General features: G+C 40.6%; 1 protein-coding gene across 1 annotated transcript in view; it reads left to right on the forward strand.

The window, feature by feature from the left end:
* The first annotated feature begins 3379 nt into the window (after positions 1–3379).
* Positions 3380–24053, forward strand: part of LOC117475828 (septin-7-like) — an 87063-nt gene continuing 66389 nt past the window's right edge. Inside the window, 2 exon segments of the mRNA XM_034122191.1 lie at positions 3380–3681; positions 16591–16690. Of these exon segments, the coding sequence (XP_033978082.1) occupies positions 3643–3681; positions 16591–16690 (139 nt within the window). The 5' untranslated portion in view covers positions 3380–3642.

Raw genomic sequence — 24053 nt, forward strand, 5'->3', positions numbered from 1 at the left:
ATAAAAATTACAAAAAAGTGCAAGAAGTCTATATACACATGTAAATAGAATATAGAACAGAATATGAAATTAAATAATGTACATTAAGACAAAATTAAATACGGTTTATTGCGGTGATGACTATTTATATAAATAATAACATTGCAAGATGGCAAACAGGAATGTTTATCGGGACACTTTACAGAGCTGTCTGTCTGATCGTGGATTCCTCAGCAGGACTGAGGTAATGAGTTTTTGCATCTGAGCCCAAAACTATTCCTCTTCCTCAGTTCACTTCATTTTACAGAAGTCAGTATTATAAATAATTTGGAAGACATACTTATCAGCTATGTATGTAACAGTATTGACATATTGCTGAAGAGGATGCCAGCATGCATGTATGCTGTGATGTGATTATTCAACCAAATACTGATTTCTCACCTCTAATTAAGGTAAACCGTTAGTATTGTGGTGGTTAGGAATTATTATGAACTTCTTTTGAGATCTGAAACCATTGCATTTTCTGCAAAAGAATGATCTAAATTACACTATTTCCTAGGGGATTTGGGAGAAATTATGTGTTGAGAATAAAGCAAAACTTTAAATTTTACTGAAATGCATATTTATTAACAGTGACCAGATGAACTGATAATTTCGGAGTGGTCTCTTAATTTTGTCTACAGTTGTATATATCTAAAGGTAGCTAATATAATCTAACATTAGCCTCTTATATTAGTCATGGCAAACCAAAGTAGAGTGTAATGCATTGAGCAAGCGTGTGTTTATTGCTTAAGAAAATACAAATAAATGAATGAGGTACCCTTTATAATTTTCTAAGAAAAGCTACATTGTATAATTGTAAGAAAAAAAGTTAACTGAGCAATCTCACAATTTTGGATTTGGCAATATATCAGCTGCAGTCTGATGCAGTTGCTTTTTGTGCCACTAGAGTGCGCCAATAGACCACTTCATTTAATTTCCATGTCACCAAAGACAGATCACAAGTGCATGTACATCTTTGGGATTGTTCTAGTAACAGTGGGCTGAACAAGAAGAAACGTTCTCATCAAAAGCTTTACTAATAAGAAATATGGTGACTTTAATGTGGCTTCCATTGATAATTTGTTGATGTACTTTTTTTCCATGCAGCCATATATCACACTGATTTAATAGTATGACATGCACCACCTAATCACAAGTAATGCCTATTGTCTTACTACCTAGCAACAGATCTCAAGTATCGTGATAGCCATTGGGCCATTAGGTTATTACGTAAATGTGATTATACATTCAGGCCAACCTGTGAAATAAAAAGATCTCCTCAGAGCCACATTGCTTGTCCTTCCCAACATTACATTTTGAGGTATGTCTGTATATTTCCAATTAAAGCACATCTGTCTGGTTGGATAGGCTACTTCATTGTATGGCATTTGCCACATTGTCTGTTTTTCTTAATTGTTTAGTAACGCTAATGCAAATGTTCACCCCCAGCTCGTGAAGGCCTCACACAGAGGCTGATCACATCCGTGTTTGACCAATAGAGAGACAGATCCAGTCCCTCAACGGTGCGTCAAGCTCAAGCCTCCAGGAAGTGCGCCGGACTCTGATGAAAATATTCGTTGTGTCCAAACGGCGGTACTACCATTTCCGTATCAGTCCGTGACGTCACCCGGCCCAGAAATACTTTTTCCCATTGACTAACATTGGGAAAGAGACGTCTGTAAATCAGCGGATAACTTTTTTTAAACTAAATAAACTACCCAGTATGAACTATTTTATAGCCCTTATTATAATCATTAGGTCCTTAAAGTTGTAAAATGCACTAAAAGCCGAATCTAGATTTATTTTCTGTCTCCAATGCAATGGGCCTGGTCTACAAGATCCACTACACCTCTATGGTACCCATGTACATGTCAAAATTCTTCCCAAAGGTCAAGGAATACCATGATCATAACACCAGAGGGAGCTCCACAAATCATGTAAAACCCAGATTTGGCACAAAAAAAGGGGAATACACGTTTCGCAATTATGCCACATCAAGGTGGAACGCTCTTCCCACAACTGTAAAGGAAAGTAAAACTATACTTACCTTCAAAACCTCTCTTAAAGAGCACCTTCGGGGGAAAGCATTGCAAAACTGGCCCCGGTAATGGTACAAATCTCAACCTGTCGTACAATGGACAGCTTCCCCCCCCCATCTATGTATATACTCGCATTTTAGACTCTGTTACTAACTGTATATCTGTAGACTTGGTATGTCTTAAATGTCCGGTTAGGATGTATTAGAACGAAATCTAAAATGAAAATTGTAAATAAGCCATCTGTATGTAAAAAACCACCTGTATGTAAATGGTAAATAAGCCATCTGTATGTCAAATATGTCTTATATGTCTTAAATGATATGATGAATTGGAAATGGGGGACCCTGATGTAAACAAGACGAAAGTCTTTCTCTGGTCTGCATCCCCTTAACAATTGTATGTTTTGAGCTGTACTGTACTGTACCCAATATACAAGCTGTTAATAAACTTTTCAATCAATCAATCAATCCATTCATTCTACTGAGCCGAGAGTGGGAGCTCCGGGGGCGGGGCTTAAGGGGCGCATGCTCTGTGAGCGCACATGGGTTCTTCTGCTCTGACAGCCAGGCATGATGGGTAATCTGTGACGTTTCGCTCTCTCAAAAATTGAGAAGCAAAAGTTGGGCCATTTTGTCCTCATGCGCCAATGAGCAGCTCTCATAGGAAAGAACGAGACTCCGCCTCAAGCTGGCCAGTAGTAGACCGGAACTTCGGTGTAATCTCTTTCAAAATAAACCTTCCTGCCGCTTGTGTTGTTAATTTTTAGTAATCTTTCTCTAAAAAATATTCTACTGGAGTTCCTTGTCCACTTTTAAAGCTAAACTGATAAATACACTGAGGACATAATTATAGTTTTAGCATTACATCGAGAAATCCAAGGAATTTCGTTGTTAAATGCTAACATAATAAACATTATTATATTTTGGTTACAACATCAACGTATTCAACATTTATACTTTTAAGCATCCCGAACATAATATGGGGTAAGAACATTGTCTAGAAAATGCCCGTGGAAAAGCTGTCTTGAAAAATAAAGCTCTGCTGCGACGCGGCGCTCCGCATGACCCGCCTGCACTTTGATATCTTGTTGTGCCACGGCAGCTAACGTGGGGCTCCGACTGGATCAGTCCGCGTACTTCTCACTGTCCTCCTTCTCTATTTCCCAAACGTTAATTCACCTCACCGTTCTCTCCATTTTCCTGCTAACGTTATTCCTTCGCCAGGCGCTAGACACCGTTGTAACCCGTCAGCAGTCACCGGTGACTGTCTTGCCTTCGTTTATATTTTGAAAGACTCAACCGGATGTACTGTATATGTTTCTGCCTCGTGAATAAATCAGTGGTCGAAGCCTTGGAGCAATTTTCCTCACTGTGCTACATCTGGTTGTAGTATCCGTCAGCGGCCGTAATTTAACCTCATTCATTGGTCAGCCGACGGACTTGTCTCCCTTTTGTTTATACCGAACTACGTGTTTTACGGTGTGAAGCTCCGTACAGCTCTCTGCTCCGCCATTCAACCGGCCGTCAGTCAGTGTCTGCTAGGTAACTGTCCGCTGCGGACCGGGTTGTGAGAGCACCGAACAATGATCGAGCGACCAGAGACTGCGGTTCCCAGCATCGCTGTAAGTCAATTTTTCTTCAAAAACATACATCTGGAAACGTTGACAGTACTGTTAATTACAATAGGCTATAATTGAAAGCTCTATTAGGATACACTCATCAACCGGACCCGTGTGTTTTGGTTCGTGCTTGTATCGACGTCTCTTTCATGGAGAGCACCAACCTCCTTCAACAATCTTGTTATTTAAATGTGTTTGCATATTTACAAAGACCTACTTGAAAGAAACATCAAATATAACCTTTTAACATATTGATATAGTCTACTGATAAATTCGGCATTATGTGGTTGACCAACAACATGTAATTCAGTAGATTTCATCATTTGACAAATGAATCACGCCTCCCACCTCTGTTGTGAGGTCATGTGGCGAAACTGTATCATAATTGTGTTAACCGTGTGTGTTTAATTTGGACCAAAAGGAAGAAGCAATATCACTAATGATGTATTTTAATGGCGGATTTGATTTTAACGGAGGATGATGTGAGGGTTCGTGAACGTTTCACAGAATACTAATAGCATGTATTGGTCTGGTGTAATTTAAGCTCGTTTTTAGTGGGGAAATACATTACAATGTTTTGAAGACGTGGTTTCTCAACGACATTGACAATATTACATGTGAAACTATGGCATAGAGTAATGATAGCCCTAGACAGCTATGTTGGGTTGTTTTTATGCTTTCTTAATCAGAGCATAAAGGAGATTTGCTCTCTGCCAAATTCCCTTAAGATACATCCTAGTTGTGACCATAATCAGTGTTTTTTTAATGATAATTGCTAAAATATTCATTTCTGGAGATAAAAGTCAAATAAAACCCTGTCCCCAAATGACATGTATAATCCTTTACCAGAGAACAACTTTTTATTAAGCTGCTTGTTTTTCCCACCCACCTGCGTTTAGCAGAAGGAACCCTTTTTGTAGAGCACATCTGGCTGTGTTAGAATGAGTGTGAATTACATTTTACCTTAAGCAATAAGTGACCACACACCACACTTTGAGTTTGTAATGTAATAGTCTGTGATACAGTCAGGGATTGGTAGTGCATATCCTTGGTGTCACATCAATGGAGCGGGCATACACAGTGTGCATAGTGATGGAGCAGTGGGCACAATGGGCTAAAGCAGGGGTGGGGAACCTTTTTCCTCTCAAGGGCCATTTCAATTTTTCAACATCCTCCGAGGGCCGTACAAATGATTGACCTCTGCTTAAAAATACTAAAATCACAGCCCATTAATTTGGCCTTTCTTTCATGCTGTGCAAAGAAAAAGCAACCTCTTAATCCAGATATCTTACCATGACTCGCGTATGCATGCACGTGCACGGTTGTGGCATGACCCCCAAAACAGAAAGATATGGACACAAGATGTGTGCAAATGTATTTAGTTTCTTATTCATGTGGACATGATTTAAGTAGGGGAGGGGGACCTAACCTCCCCTAGGGGGGTCCGGGGGGCATGCTCCCCCGGGAAGATTTTTTTTTTAATGTTAAAGTTAAAAGCATCAATCTGGTGCACTTTGAGAGCAACATGAAGAGATCTATGGATACATCTCTCAACACTCATATGAAACAGAACTGTAAGCAGATTTTCTTTATGGATATTTTACAAATCACTCTCCTTTCAAACTGTATTCTTGTTTATTAATAACTTTTTTTTACTGTCATATAGTATTTTATACCTGTTTACTTTATTCTCTTATTCTTTTATAACTATAATGATCATATAAAGATGTGCTTTTACCTCACTGGTTGGAGAAAAAGCTTCTTATATTCGTTAGCATAGCTAGCTAACCAAATGCTAATAACGACAACGTTATTGACTGTATGATCAGTATGACAGATGAACAGATGCCACTGGGCTTTCAACTAAGACGCAGCCACGCAAAAACTGCGGCATGTGTACGGCTCCTTATGGGTACTGCAATTTGTGAAGTCCCGGCCCGGAGCGGCGTTCTGGTGCTCTCCTGCAGAACTGCACCCCTGTCAGACGGGACATATACCACGTGATGACACGTTAGGCTCGTGTTGTGTTCAAGGACCCTGACCTAACCCAGGAAAAACAGGCACTCGCTTGTTTAATTTTTTTGCGGTCTTGATTTCTTAATTTTTTTTCTTTTTTGCGTGTGTTTATAAATTACCTCGAGGGCCTCACCAAATGGTCTCGCGGGCCGTATACGGGCCGGGGGCCGGAGGTTCCCCACCCCTGGGCTAAAGATTACCACAAACAAGTTACACAGTCACTGCTTTAAATTATTTGTTGCTCCTTCTGCAGTCTTACGAGATAAAATGTTTTCTACATGATTCATATTCAATCTGCAGGTTGATAATGGACAGTTGAACAGCTGATGTGTGAAGTGAGTGGGCCTCAGCATCAGCAGCTGGATGGGGGGGACTTGGCAATGCAGATGATGTCAGTGAACCAGGCAGCTACTATCACCACTGTGTGGAGGGGGGGAGGGGTTAACAGTAGACAAGCCTCCCTCACTATCATCCCCCATTCTTTTTCTTTTCATTACCCTTACTCTTCTTCTCATTTCTAATAAGACAAAACCACATGAGTCATACAATGCAGCAATGCAATGCAAATATATTGATACTATCATTACTAGAGTTCTCATTAGCTTGTGATGTTTTAAGCACGTCTTTTTCCCTTTTTTTTTCAAACCTCATGAAACAGATCCCTGTAAATAAAAGGGCTTGTTATTTCAGTATGAAAATACATACTATGTAGATGCATTCACACATAGTGCACTAGACCAGGGGTGGGGAACCTCCGGCCTCCGGGCTGTATACGGCCCGCGAGACCATTTGGTACGGCCGAGTGCCTGTTTTTCCTGGCCAAGGTCAGGGTCCTTGAACACAACACGAGCCTAACGTGTCATCACGTGGTATATGTCTCGTCTGACAGGGGTGCAGTTCTGACGGAAAGCACCAGAACGCGGCTCCGGCACTTCAGAAATTGCAGTACCCATAAGGAGCCGTACACATGCCGCAGTTTTTGTGTGGCTGTGTTTTAGTTGAAAGCCCAGTGGCGATCTGTTCATCTGTCATACTGATCATACAGTCAATAACTTTGTTGTTATTGGCATCTGGTAAGCTAGCTATGCTAACGAATATAAGAAGCTTTTTCTACAACCAGTGAGGTAAAGGCACATCTTTATATGATCATTATAGTTATAAAAAAATAAGAGAATAAAGTAAACGGGTATAAAATACTATATGACAGTAAAACAAGTTGTTATTAATAAACAAGAATACAGTTTGAAAGGGGAGTGATTTGTAAAATATCCATAAAGAAAAAGAAAATCTGCTTACAGTTCTGTTTCATATGGGTGTTGAGAGATGTATCCATAGATCTCTTCATGTTGCTCTCAAAGTGCACCAGATGGATGCTTTTAGACTTCAACATTTAAAAAAAAATCTTCCCGGGTGAGCATGCCCCCCGGACCCCCCTAGAGGAGGTTAGGTCCCCCCCCCCACTTAAATCATCTTCACATGGATAGGAAACTAAATACATTTGCACACATCTTGTGTCCATATCTTTCTGTTTGGTGGTCATGCCACAACCGTGCACGTGCATGCATGCGCGAGTCATGGTAAGATATCTGGATTAAGAGGTTGCTTTTTCTTTGCACAGCATGAAAGAAAGGCCAAATGAATGGGCTGTGATTTTAGTATTTTTAAGCAGAGGTCAATAATTTGTACGGCCCTCGGAGGATGTTGAAGAAATTGAAATGGCCCTTGAGAGGAAAAAGGTTCCCCACCCCTGCACTAGACTCTAATCCAGACATGCATGCAGAGCATTGCAGTCATAATGTCCAGTGAAAATAATACAGATTGCTTCATTTCAAGTGAGCAGCAGCATGCCTTCATTAAAATGATATGAGCCAGACAGGCCTGTATATTCTTTTATACAAATAGTTTTAATACTGTTTTAATGAGAATAGGTTGGCCTTAAGTCCCTTACACACCAAGCCGATTTTGGGCGTCGATAGATGTCGATAGATGTCGGGCCGTCGATGAACGTCGTGTCGCCCTACTCAGACTGGTGTGTCTTGGTGTGTCCTGCACCGTCGTGTCTTTTCGGCCGTGCCGACACCTTCCGCCGCCGATTCGACATGTTGATTCGGGAGGCTGTCGGCTAAAGGCCGTCGGCCAAAGAAATCACTCTGATTGGCTGTTCAGCTTAGCGAATCAGTGCATGAGAAGCGAAACGGAAGTGAGGGACCCAAACAAACTATTAAGAAGGCAAATCTGAGATTTCATTTAACTCCAGCTCTCGACACAGGTTCGGGAAAGCCCCATGAGCTTCTCGTTGTAGAGTGAAAATGGAACGCACACGCTATTTGTTGTTTGTTTATATCACGCAGTCTGTTCTTCTTCTCTCGGTGTATCACGCAGTCTGTCTTCCATTTGTTGCCTCTTTTTGAATGACGAATACACACTACCGCCGCCTGCTGGTAAGGAGAGTTATTGCCACTCACGCATGCGCAGTTCGTACGTGCAACTTGGCCGTTGGCTGAAGTCTTTGCGGTGTGTTCCAGTGCGAAACATGGCCAAGACGCAGACGACGTGAGGCAACGTGAGGCGACGTTCCGTCGGGACGTGTTCTTTGATGTCAGTTTGGTGTGTAAGGACCTTTAAGCTGAGGGACATTCTTTGTTTTGAGAGTTACGGGCCGTCTCCACAGCAGCGTTAAAAAAATCTTGGAGGTGGGCGTATCTGAGGCTTGGGGATTTTTTTGCGATCAACCAATCACATGAATCTCCCGCCCGCGACATACGAAGCCAAAAAGCCCGAAGTAAACTGGATATAAACTCCCCAAAACAGGCGAAAACCTACCACTGTCTCTGCCACCTCCCTCCATGCCTGGCTCCTCCGGTTTATATCCCGGTAGGTCTGGTCATAAAGCACCGGGTGATTCCCTACCGCTAATTTCTCCTCCATGTTGTGGAATATGAGGAAATGACCTGCGGTATGTCTCTCCCAGCATACACGCCGTTTGATTGGCTAGAGCTTGAACTGCCAGATTTGCGTACACGGGATTTGATTGGCTGCCGCTTCCACCTCAGCTTCAAAAGTTGAACATTGTTCAACTTTGAATCTTGAAAATCCTGAGAATCTCCGCTCGCCTGCCCACAATGCATTTCGGCGAAAAGTGAGGGAAAGTGACGTCACCCCATTCAAAGTGAATGGGCAGAAGCGTTTCAAGATTTTTTAACGCTGCTGTGGAGACGGCCCGTTACAGCTTATGCTTGCGTAATGTATATCTATATTTTTGCTGAGGTCATTTTTTGTGAGCCGTCCTATCAACGGTTTTCAAGCGCAATATTAAACTGATTTTTATAGCTAAACACTGACAACCATGCACCTTAAATGTTTTCCAAATAGCTACATGACAACCCAGCATGTTGCACTACCTGTACTACCCACAGTGCAGCTAAAGGAAAATGGATGGAGCACCAGAGGTAGCACCTTAACACATGTGTTACATCACACACATGTATGTGGGTGGATCATTGCAACAGCTGAAAGTGCTCCAGGCTTGTTCAGGGTAGATATATGCCTGGTGTGAGGCTTCATGCATCACAGTATCGATGAGGAAAATGGATCGTCTCCTTTTCTTTACACATATACCGTCCATTACAGCCACTGCTGTCGCTTGTGTCTCACCGACAGTGTTTCTGTATGTCAAACAGGGGAGTGCATTTAAATGTAAAAATAGGCTAGTTAGAGGCAACACCTATAAAATAAAACTTCCTGAAATATGAGTTTTTATTTGCTTTCTCTTCCGCCTCTGGAATGAATGAAATATATCATTTATTCAAAGTATTTCCTCAGTTGTCCAAGGGACAAACAGTCATGCAAGCCAAATAATACTGGGAACTTTGACACCCACCAAATATAATTACTTGTATTTGGATACAAATCCAATTATAAAATAAAAAAAGAATATTCTATGGTCTTGCGAAAGTACAGTTTTAAGCTTTTAAAGGCATACTGTATACACAAACACAAAAGGATTTCCTGTGAAACCATCTCCATCTTATTCTTTTGCAATTGTGAAATACTCAGGTCAAAACCCTTGTTATCAATGATAATTCTACTATTGCAGTCTTGCAAAAATATCTACACCCACACATTACAGCCAGGACAGCCTGTTGAATATCCTGCACCTTCCATTCCTCTGTGTAGGAATTTCACAAGTTGTCGGAACCTGGCTGCAGGGATATGCTCACATTAAACCACAAGAGCATTTGCAAGTCCAATACTAATGTTTGGTGATGAAGTTCCAGAACATTCCAAACGTTTTTGGATAGGGATCTGTGTCAGGGATCTGTGCAGGCCAAAGTTCTTCCTCATCAAACCGGGATAAGCATTTCTTTATTGATCTTCGTCCACCTGGACATTGTTATGTTGAATCAGGAAAAAGTGTTCCCAAAACTGTTGCTAAAGTGCTGGAAGATCACTGTTTCCTGACATATTTTTGTATGTTGTAGCATCAATGTTTCTTTGTTGTAACTGGTGGCTAACACAGTTCTAAGCCAAAGGCTCACGATAGTATGTAATAGTGCTGTCTGTCCACGTACTTTTACTGTCTTCCATTATTAATGTGTGCTTGGCCACAGTTTATGAAACAATGGATAATAAAGAGTGGATTGCTATTCAATCATATAAAGAAAAGTAATTATTGGATGGAAATGGCTTACAGAGCAAATAAGTCTGCCATTTCTTTAAGTATGGTTTTTGGGTCAAAGGCACGTTTCTGTGATAAAAAAATGTTTTTATGGGTCTAGTTTCCCAGGGTGAGGCTGTTTCTCTTACTGGTAGATTCTTGGGTGGACATATTCATAGGGATGGGTATCGTTAAGGTTTTAACGGTACTACTACTTTTATCGATACCGCTTATCGGTCCGGTCTTTTAACGGTACTCTTATCGGTTCTTTTGGAGAGAAAAATGAGGTAAACTAACTATATGTTGTATGTCAGGGACTACGGATGGAAATTAGCTCAAAGCTAAAATCCGGCATATTTACACTTGAAGCATTATTTGTCTAAAGTGTTCATTAATGTGCATTGTCCCTATTCAAATAAACAATTAAATGAAAATTAACAAATTGTGAACAAAACTAACATTGCTTTTTATTTAAATGAAATACATAATATTTCACATCAACAGAAACAACAACGTTTTAACAAATCATATTAAATAATCTGATGACAGAACTGTGAACAGAATGGCTGAAACTTTAACAAACTAAATAACTCAGTTCCCTCTAATCATTAACCCATGTTTGAATCATTGAGTTAGCTCCGTGTGTTGCTGCTAGCATACATAATATACCTGACGTGGAAACGTTACTCGTGGATGGGGCTACAGAGCTACTAGAGAGACAGTCGAACCCGGTGCATTCCTCCGTCTGAATGTGGTGCACTTTTGCAAGATGTTTAGACAAATTGCTCGTGTTACCGCCCTGACATGCTAAACTCTTATTGCACTTTAGGCAACGAGCGAGACGGGTAAAGTTTAACCACACCTCGGAGCGCGTTCTCTCCGCCATCTCCTCCGTGTGTGTGTGTTGCTGCATGTAGCAGCTGCGTGTGTGTAAACTGCCCCGCCCCCTCGCACACAGGCGGGGGAGAGAGATCTCTCGTCTGGATTGGAGAGATCGAAAATACAAAAAATGACGCATTTTGCAGTCTTTTTGCGTATTAGAAACGGAGTTGGCGACACTAAAACTGCAATATAATGTTTGTGTAGCAATAATACACATGACATATTTTTTAGATGTCTCCAGTACCGATAAAAAGACCGATAACGTCGGAGCTTAACGGTACCACGGTCTTTAATAATTCAGCCCTGGGGCCCGTTTAATACCGGGGCTCGGTACCCATCCCTACATATTCACATGCATGCCTCAAACGGTTTTCTTCAGCAGCTACATTAAATATTCTTTTGACATATTCCAGTTACACTTTTTTTTCCCTCTCATCCATTTAACAGTTTAATGTTTGGTATTTTTGGATACTGAGTACAATCTGATATTATCTCTACTTAAATGTGTTTATTAAATATCTGACACACTGAAATAGAAGCTGTACACAACATAAGATCCTTGTAATATTCCCATCACCGTTCCTAACTGGGTGTGGCGCAGTGGATAGAGCCTTGGTATGGGGATCAGGTTCAAACCCCACTGCAGTCAGCATGTCGTTGTGTCCCTGAGACACTTCACCCCAAATTGCTCCTGTGGGGATTGCCCACAGTATTGAGTATGTAAGTCGCTTTGGATAAAAGCGTCTAACAAGTAACATGTAATGTAATGCAACTAAATATCTGACACACTGAAATAGAAGCTGTACACAACATAAGATCCTTGTAATATTCCCATCATCGTTCCTAACTGGATACATGTTGGTAGCAGTCTTGTGGTGATGTATAGTTTGGGGACGATTTGGAAAACACTAATATATGAATCTGATGAGAGAACTGGGGACAGATAGTGAATGTATTCACATCAAGCCCTCAGTGAGTGTGCCAGGCATTGAAGCTCATTTTCATAGTGGCCAAACGGTGGTAATACAACTTCCATGTTAGTCAAGTGACACCATTGGGCCCCAAAATGCATTTTTTGCTATTGACGTACAAAGGGCAGAAGTCACACGTCTTCACAGTCTGAACACTTGAATAGCCCCTATTTAAATCATTAGGTCCTCAAAGTTTTACAATTTTCTAAAAGCTGAGTCCAGAGTTCATTTCTCTGAGCCGAGAGACATCCTCGTGGATTCATCTTCTTATTATAGACACATGCATTTCCTAACATTTGGTCTACCTACCTACGCTGTAAAACGTATTATCTCTTCGATTTACACACAGCATCTATTGCACGTCTGTCCGTCCTGGGAGAGGGATCCCTCCTCTGCTGCTCTCCCTGAGGTTTCTCCCATTTTTTCCCTTTAAACTGTGGGTTTTTCTCCGGAAGTTTTTCCTTGTACAATGTGAGGGTCTAAGGACAGAGGGTGTCGTTTTTTCTCATACTGATATTCTGAACAAACTGCTGTTGTATTAGCTGTAAAATGTCTTTACTGTAGGGTATTTTTATTAATTGTACAGCACTTTGGCTCGACCAAAAATCGTTTATAAATGTGCTATATAAATAAAACTTGATTTGACCCATTCTCTATGGACCAAGTAGAGGCGGAAGATCACTGAAAGATCCATCCCTGTACTGTTGTACTGAAGGTCTACTTTAATAGGAATGGACAAGGCCCAGCCTTGCAGGAGCTTTAAACCCCGTATCTCACAGAGCTCTCAGTGCAGAGCGGCATATTTCCATCAGCTCCATGCATGACAGAGCAGAGAGCCGCTCGCTGGCAGGAAGCTCATCGATTGTGTTTGCCTCACGTAGCGTGCAGGACAGTGCACAGGGATTGTGGGGGGGGTTATCTGACAGCGGACTGGGAGTTGCAGAGGTATAGAGTGATGTGGAAGAGAGAAAGGGATGGAAAGATCCCTCTGTGGTGATAAGGAAGAGCAGCTGGCTGGGCTGTGATCTGGTCTGAGAGCCACTTCCTGTCCCACACCAGGGACCAGTTCCATTTACCCTCAGCCTCTCCATAGACACTATGCATTACATTAATGCATACTATGCAAACTATCTTGTTTTCTATTTATTTTATTGAAGATACCTCTCTTAATATCTGCACAGCTTTCCACTTTTCATAACATTACTGCACATATTTTATTGTATTATTCTGAGCATTTTGTCATAGGATACTGTATGTCATTTTTTGGTATATCTGTCTTTCATGTAAATAATATTCTATATCTTAATGATATATTTTACATTTTTTATGTATGCACCATATACACCGGCAAATTCCTCATTTGTGTTAACCTACTAGGCAATAAACCTCAGTGTTTCCTAGGGATGGGTACCGAGCCCCGGTATTAAACGGGTCCCGGGGCTGAATTATTAAAGACCGTGGTACCGTTAAGCTCCGACGTTATCGGTCTTTTTATCGGTACTGGAGACATGTAAAAAATATGTCATGTGTATTATTGCTACACAAACATTATATTGCAGTTTTAGTGTCGCCAACTCCGTTTCTAATACGCAAAAAGACTGCAAAATGCGTCATTTTTTGGTATTTTCGATCTCTCCAATCCAGGCGAGAGATCTCTCTCCCCCGTCTGTGTGCGAGGGGGCGGGGCAGTTTACACACACGCAGCTGCTACATGCAGCAACACACACACACGGAGGAGTGGTTAAACTTTACCCGTCTCGCTCGTTGCCGAAAGTGCAATAAGAGTTTAGCATGTCAGGGCGGTAACACGAGCAATTTGTCTAAACATCTTGCAAAAGTGCACCACGTTCAGACGGAGAAATCTGTTCGACCGACTTTCTAGTAGCTCTCAGCTCTGTAGCCCCATCCACGAGTAACGTTTCCACGTCAGGTATATTATGTATGCTAGCAGCAACACACGGAGCTAACTCAATGATTCAAACATGGGTTAATGATTAGAGGGAACTGAGTTATTTAGTTTGTTAAAGTTTCAGCCATTCTGTTCACAGTTCTGTCATCAGATTATTTAATACGATTTGTTAAAACGTTGTTGTTTCTTTTGATGTGAAATATTATGTATTTAATTTAAATAAAAAGCAATGTTCGATTTGTTCACAATTTGTTTATTTTCATTTAATTGTTTATTTGAATAGGGACAATGCACATTAATGAACACTTTAGACAAATAATGCTTCAAGTGTAAATATGCCGGATTTTAGCTTTGAGCTAATTTCCATCCGTAGTCCCTGACATACAACATTTAGTTAGTTTACCTCATTTTTCTCTCCAAAAGAACCGATAAAAGTACCGTTAAAAGACCGGACCGATAAGCGGTATCGATAAAAGTAGTAGTACCGTTAAAACCTTAACGATACCCATCCCTAGGATGGAGTCATAGCAGCGGTGCTAAGGCACGCGGGCCCAGCAAAATGTGAGCGCGGAGCGCGTAGAATTTTTTAGTACGTGCGAAGTAGGGATGGGAACGATTAATCGAATATTCGAATATTCGAAATTATTCAGGTATTCGAATACGAGTTATGAATATTTTTATTAATTTTATTTTTATTTTTTTTATTTTTTGGGAGGGATGCCTAAGTTGATTACATATTATCAAATTGAATAATTCAATGTATACGACAGTGCCATAGCTAAATGTGTTAGGTGACGTCTAAAGGTGTGTTTTGCTCCGCTCACCGGTCCCTCACAGCGGGCAGAGCTGCAGGTGCTGATCTCTCTCTCTCGCGTCCGGTACTTCACTCGCGTTTATGTCCAAATCCATCAGATCTAGCTAGTTCTAGCTAATGATATGGCTGCTGCCCCTGCCTACACGCAAATCACGCAGACTCAAACCTCATCTTATGCCCAAATGCAGCGCAAATGCGCTCCGCAGCCGTTGCGAGGTTCCGGCGCTAACAGTTCATGAGCGTGCTCCCCCGCCCCCTGTCAACACTCGCGACACATGAGTGGCCAGCCTAAACAACAATAAGCACTGCTTGGCAACCGTGTGTGGCGGCAAAGTACATAGACATTTTGACAGGAGAGATTTAGTTTTGCCGGTATTCAACATATTTTACCAGTCATAGTCCGGTAATTATTTACACTCTAAGAAGAGTCCTACACAACAGACATGGCGTCAAAAAGGAGTAATGTGTGGAAATATTTCGACCAGGTTAGTGAGTGTGGTGTAGAGTACAAACTATGCCAAATTAAACTTATATATATACACATACTATACCTTGCTATACCCGCAACCTCCGTTCCAGCTGAGAGGGTCTTCTCTACAGCTGGCCTGATTGTGAATCGCCTCGGCACATGAAAGCTGTAGGCCTATAGCTGTCAAACTGTGATCACCAGTTCAATACATTTGACAAATTCGACTTGGTTTCTATACTTATTTGAACATGTATTTATTTATTTCCAAAAGTCATTGAAAAAAATGTTTGCGAAAAAAAATGTTAGAATCTTTTTTTTTACCCAATTTTTTTTATATAGGATATGTACATTTCGGTTAACCGTTTTTTGGGGGGTCGAATATTCGAATATACATTTGCTTTCAAATTCCCATCCCTAGTGCGAAGTGCGCCCCGCCAATATGTTTCTATGTGTCTGCCAGCAAAAGAAAGGCTCTTGAGGCCTAGTACATACTGTGGCAATGTTTCAAGATTTAGCAAAATACACCTTTATTGAACATACAGTAAAATAAATACAAATACTTTTACTTTTTTTATACCTGGCAGCGGCGCCGCTATTTGTATGGGGAAACACTGAACCTGATTTCTGATTTGTTTGTAGGTGTAGCCTCAACTTTCCACACATACCTTTTACTTTTCAATTATAAAATGAAATGACTTTTCTGTTTAACTTCACTTGTATGATAGATTTTAGCAGAGTCCACTAAACTTCCTCTTCCTCACCTCCTCTGTAAAAGCCTGTTATTTCTCTGTGTGTGTGTGTGTATGCCCCCCTCACCTCTCTTCACCTTAAAACACAATTTTTCCCAACTTGTGTTCATCCCAGCTGCAATTTACTTCAAAGCGTCGCTGTCGCTGCAGGGGCATAGAAATACTAATTGAAGGTTCACAAAAAACACGTTTTTCTGTCACTTTGTGCGCACATAATGACTATGTGCAGCTCCAAATCTGCTGTGTATTTGTTTCTCAATACACACATACCATAGTAGCATAGATGCTGTGTGTTATCTTTTGACCAAAGCCTTTTATGCTGTTACAAGCCTTTACTCTATGTTAAAGATAGTCATTTCAGGCAATTTTGTGTATGTGTGTTTGTACCATTTATTCATACTGTGTGATTATTGCGTCAATATTAATTGTGTGTGTTTTTCTTCAGCAGCGGAACCTGGAGGGCTATGTGGGCTTTGCAAATCTCCCCAACCAGGTGTACCGGAAGTCAGTCAAAAGAGGGTTTGAGTTTACGTTAATGGTTGTAGGTAAGTTGGAACATCTGACTCATGTCTGAGATGTGTGTGTTTGCATGTGTTTCTGCCAACCTGTGTATGCGCACCTGCCCATCTATCTCCTCCTGTCTGAGTGTGTTTTCATTTTTATGTGGATGTGGGTCATCAGCGCAGGTTGAAAGGAGGTAAAGAATGCGTGGCATGCAGCGAGTCACTCAAGTTGATGAGTTGACAATTTAAAAAGCAGTTTGTGCAGAGTGGTGGTGCCCTGTGTGCATGTGAACACAATTCATATGAAAGCTGGATTCCTACACTTCCCCAGGGGAGTTGCCTCTGCTGCTCCGGGATATGGAATATCACATCTGTGTGCTGTGGGTGATTTGATTTGGAACGGGGCCGCAGGGTCATGGCTGAAGGAACCTTAAATATGGCAGTACAGTGGGAAGGAAGTGGACTCAGAGTGCAGGAACATACACTACCGCATATAGGTAGTGTTTTAGGGAGCCAAAATCACATTTCTAAATGTTTTTATGAAAAAATAAGGGGTTATTTCATCTAGTTGTCACAAGAACATTTTATTTCTTCACAAGAAAAAGAAGGATGACTTCTTTCATTTAAATGTCTTGATATGCTGCAATAGAAAAAAATTGAAATGGTTTCAAACTGACTAAACTTTGACATAAACCAGTCTGTGACAATCCATCAAGATATGTTGTAAACTCAACTTCAGTCAGATAATTCAAATGTGTTTGCCTATTTTACTCGGAAATTAGGTTTAATAAGAGGTTATATCCAAGATTTAGGTGATGATTTATGGGATTTACTTTACAAACAGTTCAAACGACAGAGGGCAAAAGTTGCACAGTTGACTGAATGGCACCACAAAGGTTAAGAATGTATTGCTGCAGCCTTTCTGAGAAATGAAAGCATGCATTTAGGGTTTATATCTGAAGTCATTGTAACCATGAAGCCTCTGCTGTCTTGTCAGCGCTCAGCCCTCCGTCCAGCTGTTATAGCAGACCTGTCTGAACTCGCTGTGGCCCCCGACTCACCCAGAGACCCTCCTCTTTTGTCCAGTTGTTACATTTAAGGTCAGGGGCTAATAGGAAGTTGTTGTGTTGTAGGCCAACCTAGGAGTTTTTTATTAGATTTTGGAATATCGCAGAAAATAAGACCACCACACGTTTAGGATACTGACATGTTTTGTTCAACACAAAACACAAGCACAGCAAAGGGTTAGCTCCAAACAAACTACATGACGGCTGCATGATTTCACATCACCACCGCTAAGCTAAAGGTGGCTAATGTTCGGAGTGACAAAGTTTAGTAGTACCATTAGGTCGGATGCTCACAACCGCCGTTTTTAAGAATCTCGAAAGCTTCGGACATTCACCAGTGGGGTATTTATGACGGAAAACAAGAATGAAAAGCAACCACTGTCTGTTGGAATATGAAATCACCACAATCAGTAGGTAATAGTACAGCAAAGTAAAGAGATTTAATAAAAAAGCCTGGAAAACAGTTCATTTAGTTATTGTTTTCCTGGCACAAAAGTGTAATAAATAACAACAAAAAAACACAGTAACATGTCATATCGCCATCGGCAAAATTGTTACTTTAAACGTCATTTATTTTCATTTCATTTAATCGTTTATTTGAAGAGGGACAGTGCATATTGATGAACATTTAAAATAAATAATGCTTTAAAATGTAAACGTGCCGGATTTTAGCTTTGAGCTAATTTCCATCCGTAGTCCCTGACATACAACATATAAGAACATGACATTTATATACATAGCAAAAATAAATACATGATATGCAGAAAGAGCATGAGCAGCATATACAAGCATTAAACACATGGCAGTACAATATAGCAGCTACGACATATAAAGTGCAGGAGAAGATAAAAGGGCTACATAAAGTGCAAGAGGAGATACCCCTGTGTTAAAGGGCATTTAGCGGTGATTACACGTCTGTTTGTTGCTCAACCATTCTTTTAGTTGACCTTTTAAAACTGTTCAAAGTGGGACAATCCCGTATCTCAGTTGGGAGGCTATTCCACAATGAGCTGCCCTTAATTGATAGAACATTTTGTCTGAAAGTGGTCCGTCTGCGGTGGACTTCACAGTCTCCTCTGGTTTCAGCGTCCAGTGTGTTTTTTGTGGATGAATTCCCCTAAGGGAGGGGGGGCCAGTCCATGTAAACATTTATAAAAAAAAACACATACTTTTAAAAGACTTAAAATGGTCAAAACTCAAGAAATTGTGTTTATCAAGGATGGTGCAGTGGTGATATGAATAAGGCTTTCTGTCAAACACCTTGATAGCTCTCTTGTACAGCTGTTCTATAGGTTTCAAGTTTGTGGCACAAGCAAACAACCAGTTTGTAAAACAGTATTCAATGTGGGATAGAATCAGACAGTGGAGGTATGACTTTGCAGCATTGACAGTTAAGAAAGGTCTAATTTGTTTAAAATGTTGCAAGTTGAATTTAATGGTATTGGATACTTTCTTAATATGTTTCTTAAAAGTCAAGTTCGAGTCCAGTATGACTCCAAGATACTTGAAGTGGGGGACTAGTTCTATTTCTGCTCCGTTTAAAAGCACATTGGATCCTTCGATTTTGACTGGTCGTTTACTGAACATCATGCATACTGTTTTTTTTTGCATTTAACTGTAAGCAAATGTTGTTCAGCCAGTGTTGAACTTTGTCCAAAGCATTTGAGAGACAGGATGAGATCATTTAAGTGTTTTTCCCATGTACAAAGATGACCGCATCATCGGCATACATTTGCACATTCAACTCAGGGCATACATTAGGCAAGTCATTAATGTACAGAGAAAACAGTAATGGTCCAAGAATGGAACCTTGTGGAACCCCAAACAGGGTTCACAAGGTAGGGGGATTTGTTTTCTGTTTGATAAGTAAGATTTAAACCTATGTATTGAATCTGCCGAAAAATTTAAATAAGTCAGCTTTGTAAGAAGCACTTGGTGGTCAACAGTGTCAAAAGCCTTCCTGAGATCAAGGAAGACAGCACCTACATATGGGCTCGTGTCCAACATACATTTAACCTTTTCCACAAAGACACAGTTAGCTGTCTCAGTGGAGTGGTGAGCACGAAAACCAAACTGCATTGGGTGGAGTGGAGCGAAACCTTTATCTAAATGTTTGGTGATTAGTTTTGACACCCATTTCTCAGTTATCTTATGGCGCTTTTCCACTGCAGGGCCTCGCTCGGCTTGGCTAGGCCTCGTTAGGCCTTGTTAAGCCAGGTTAACTTTATGCTGCGTTTCCATTACAGTTTAGTAGCTGGGGTAGTAACTATAGTAACGCAGTGTAGGCGGAGCCGTGACGTCATCTTCAATGCGAAACACAAAACCAACATCAGCCGTTTTTCGCCTGCCGTCTTGTCTTATCTTGACTTTTCAAAGCATTAATTCATGGTTTTTACTAACCGGTATCAGTATGTTGTTACTTCGGCATCATTTTAAACGTTTATTACAATTAAATCACGGTAAAATATGTTCATTTTGTTGTAGTTGCCAGCGATTCTCTCACTAGTTTAGTTTATTTTCGATGGAAATGACGCCGGAACCCGGACACGGGTGGATATCTCCCGAGAGCAAGAGACACAGCAGAGCCAATAGCCCAATATTCTCCTCTTTTCGTTTTAGACCCTTTTTTTTGTTTGAGAGAGTCTGCCAGGAGTGCCAGATGAGTGAACTGTAGATAATATGCCGACCATGGCCGAAGTGCTTGTTATTCAACGATGTTGCTGGTGCAGATAATGATGTATCCTCAACATGTTGTTGAGGATAAATCAGCCAAGACATCAGTATTGGCTGAAAAATGTGACATCGGATCATACCTTGTTGATGTTGTAGGAAGAAAATGTGAAAATCTCTTCAGCTTCGATTAACCACACTTTATTTGGGAATCTAAGGAAAACAACGTGCTAAAATGCTAACATATAGGACCACTCTCCTAGTTTCTTAACAAGGTTACTAATTTATGTTAGAAACGGGAAGTTATAGATTCACTTCAGCTCTCTATGGCATATTGAACATTGCACAGTGTGAATTGGGCCTGTAATGAGTAATGCACAAACATTTGGATTGTGTAAAGAATGTGTGCACATCCTCTTTCTGCTGATAAACACTTGACAAAAATGATTTTGTAATTTCGTTGATTATGCTTTTTTTTTGACGGGTTTATGGTGGTCTTAAACATTTTTCCAGCTAACATTAAATAATTGTATAAGCTGGTAAATCTAAGTGGATGTATCTTGTGGTGACCCTGATGGGTTCAGTGGAAGGAGAAAGAGATGAACTCTTTGAGTCGTCCAACCTTTATTATTCCAGCCTGGGTTTCAGCTTCCTGTTTAGCAAACTGCCGTTGTGAAAGAGCAGCAGCAGGGACACAGAGCCAGCAGAGTGACGGCCGGGGTGAGAACCAGAGACAGAGCCACAAGCATTTGATGCTGTTTCAGTCTCACATACGGGCCCCTCTGTCTCTCTGCCCAGTTCTCTTGGCTCCGAGCCCTGCATACCCCAGCTGATCCTAATTACACTCATAACAAATGTGAGGAGCATAGCAGTGAGTCCTCTCTACACAGAGGACATTTAACCTGTTAAGCCCGAGAGACCCCGGTACCGGGGTACTGCCGCAACATCTTGCAGGAAACAGTGTCTGAGGGCATGTTCATTTAATAAAACTATGAATGTTTTATATCCATGTAACGGGAAGAAACTCATCTAACTGATCATTTTTTATTTTTTTTCAAAAGAAAACCCACAATGCTAACACTGAGCCTCTGAATTAGCAACGAGCGAAAAATGCTAACACCTTACTGCACCGAAAATCACTCACAAAACCTTATTATTTATCTTTTCACCACATCCAACACATCGATTCACATCGTGAGGTGACACAGAATCTATTGACACCGACATTACCACTGAATTATACGTATTTGCGTATAATTGGTCTTCAATGGCATTAAAACGATAAAAACGCTGCTGAATATAATCCATAGGTTAATCTAATGTGTCTGTGTCCCTTTGAAATGATTTCTGATAATCCATAAGCATTAAAACTGCTTTTCCGTTTCCAGATGTCAAAGCTAGAGATAGGTCCACTCTGATGCAAAATTACATGCGCAAAGCCCCCACCTTTTCTCTTCACAACGTGTGTGTGGGGAACTCCCCCTTCGATTCTATTGGCTCTAACGGTCAGAAAGAGGTGTCAACCATCAAAATCGAGCAAGGGGGGCCAGAGATATGGAAAATCCACCCAAATGACCCCAGAAGTGGTTTCTTTTTGCTAAATCTCTCTAAAAAGGTCAAATGTCACTTGTTTTGCATCAATCTTGATACAGGGTACTTATTATATGTTGTACTTTGGATTCCTAAAGCTTTTAGTCTACTAACCCATCATCCAAGGGTGGTTTTCACTATAAGTAAAAAAGAATTTTTGGACGGACACTATAATTTACAGTTTTTTACTATGTAAAATCTGAATTTTCTTTCAAATAAAAAACATCTATATTGATTCTGACTTTTCTACATCCAACTCACAGGTTTATCATTACTTTGAGAAAAAAGATGATTAATTTAACCCTTTTAGAAGGGAAGATATGGTCATTTGTTCTGGGAATGTCATTTTCGAGCCTGAGACCTGAAAAACAGGCTCAGGGCTTAACCTGTTACGCACCGCCCCCCCGGTACCGGGCGGATAAACGCGTCATTTGCAGGAAACAACGTCTAAGGAATCTTAATATTTAATAAACTATGAATGTTTTATATCCATGTAACGGGAAGAAACTCAGCTAACTAATCTTTTTTTTTTTTAAATCCAAAAAAAAACCCACAATGCTAACACTCAGCCTCTGAATTAGCCACGAGCGAAAAAATGTAACCTATCACTGCACCTAAACTCACTCATAACTCCCTTATTACTTATCCTAGATGCACAGCCAACCCCTCGATTAGCATCTCCTGGAGACACAGAATCTGAGGGTGCCCACCTCAACACTCAGTGATAAACATTTGCGACGCTATAAACGAAAAAGTACATCAAAACATGTGGCGCTAGGTAGCTACAAACGCTAACATGGCTTACCTTGGTCAAAACTGGTCTTCAATGGCATTAAAACGATAAAAAAACGATGCTGCAGTTAATCCATAGGTTAATCCAATGTGTCTGTGTCCTCTTTGAAATGATTTCTGATAATTCATAAGCAATAAAACTGCTTTTTCGTTTCCAAATGTCAGAGCGAGAGATCACTTCACTCTGGTGCAAACCTGCATGCGGGAAGCCCCCACCGTTTGTTTTCACAACGAGTGTGTGTGGGGGCCTCCCCCTTCGATTCTATTGGCTCTAACGGTCAGAAAGAGGTGTCAACCATCAAAATCGACCAAGGGGGGCCAGAGATATGAAAAAAAAAAACATTTTCACCCAAATCACCTCAGAGGTGGAGTGGTTTTGGCTAAACCTCTCTAAAAAGGTCAAATGTCACTTGTTTTGCATCAATCTTGATACAGGGTACTTATTATATGTTGTACTTTGGATTCCTAAAGCTTTTAGTCTACTAACCCATCATCCAAGGGTAGTTTTCACTATAAGTAAAAAAGAATTTTTGGACGGACACTATAATTTACAGTTTAAAAAACATCTATATTGATTCTGACTTTTCTATATCCAACTCACAGGTTTATCATTACTTTGAGAAAAAAGATTATTAATTTAACCCTTTTAGAAGGGAAGATATGGTAATTTGTTCTGTGAATGGCATTTTCGAGCCTGAGACCTGAAAAACAGGCTCAGAGCTTAACAGGTTAACAGGTTAAAGGAGAGATAGGTTTTTTTTCCACAAATAAATGATGAATGAAAGCTGTGGCAAAATATATATTCTTTTTGTTCCATAACATAGGAAAGATATTGATGAAATAAAACTAAAACTTAGCCTCTTTTATCTTTTCTTTGATTGGCTTTCACTTGACTTTAACCTTTCAAAAACATGTTTTATTGCTAATGAATAATAATAATAATGCATTTTATTTATGGGCGCGTTTCAAAGCTCTCAAGGACACCTTACAGAGCATAATTAAAAACAAGCAACAAAGAAGATCAAACAGTAATTCAAGACTTAAAAAACAAAGACTTAAAAACAACAATTAGTTTAGAATAATTAAGATATTGAATACGCCAGTTTAAAAAGGTGGGTTTTCAGGCAGGATTTGAAGGTTGAGAGTGAGTCCATATTGCGGATGTCTTGTGGGAGAGAGTTCCAGAGATGGGGGGCAGAGTGGCTGAAGGTTCTTGACCCCATGGTGGTCAGTCGGGCAGAAGGTACAGTGAGTTGGAAGGCAGAGGAGGATCGGAGAGCACGAGA

Source organism: Trematomus bernacchii, unplaced genomic scaffold (assembly GCF_902827165.1).
Source record: "Trematomus bernacchii unplaced genomic scaffold, fTreBer1.1, whole genome shotgun sequence".
Lineage (NCBI taxonomy): Eukaryota > Metazoa > Chordata > Actinopteri > Perciformes > Nototheniidae > Trematomus > Trematomus bernacchii.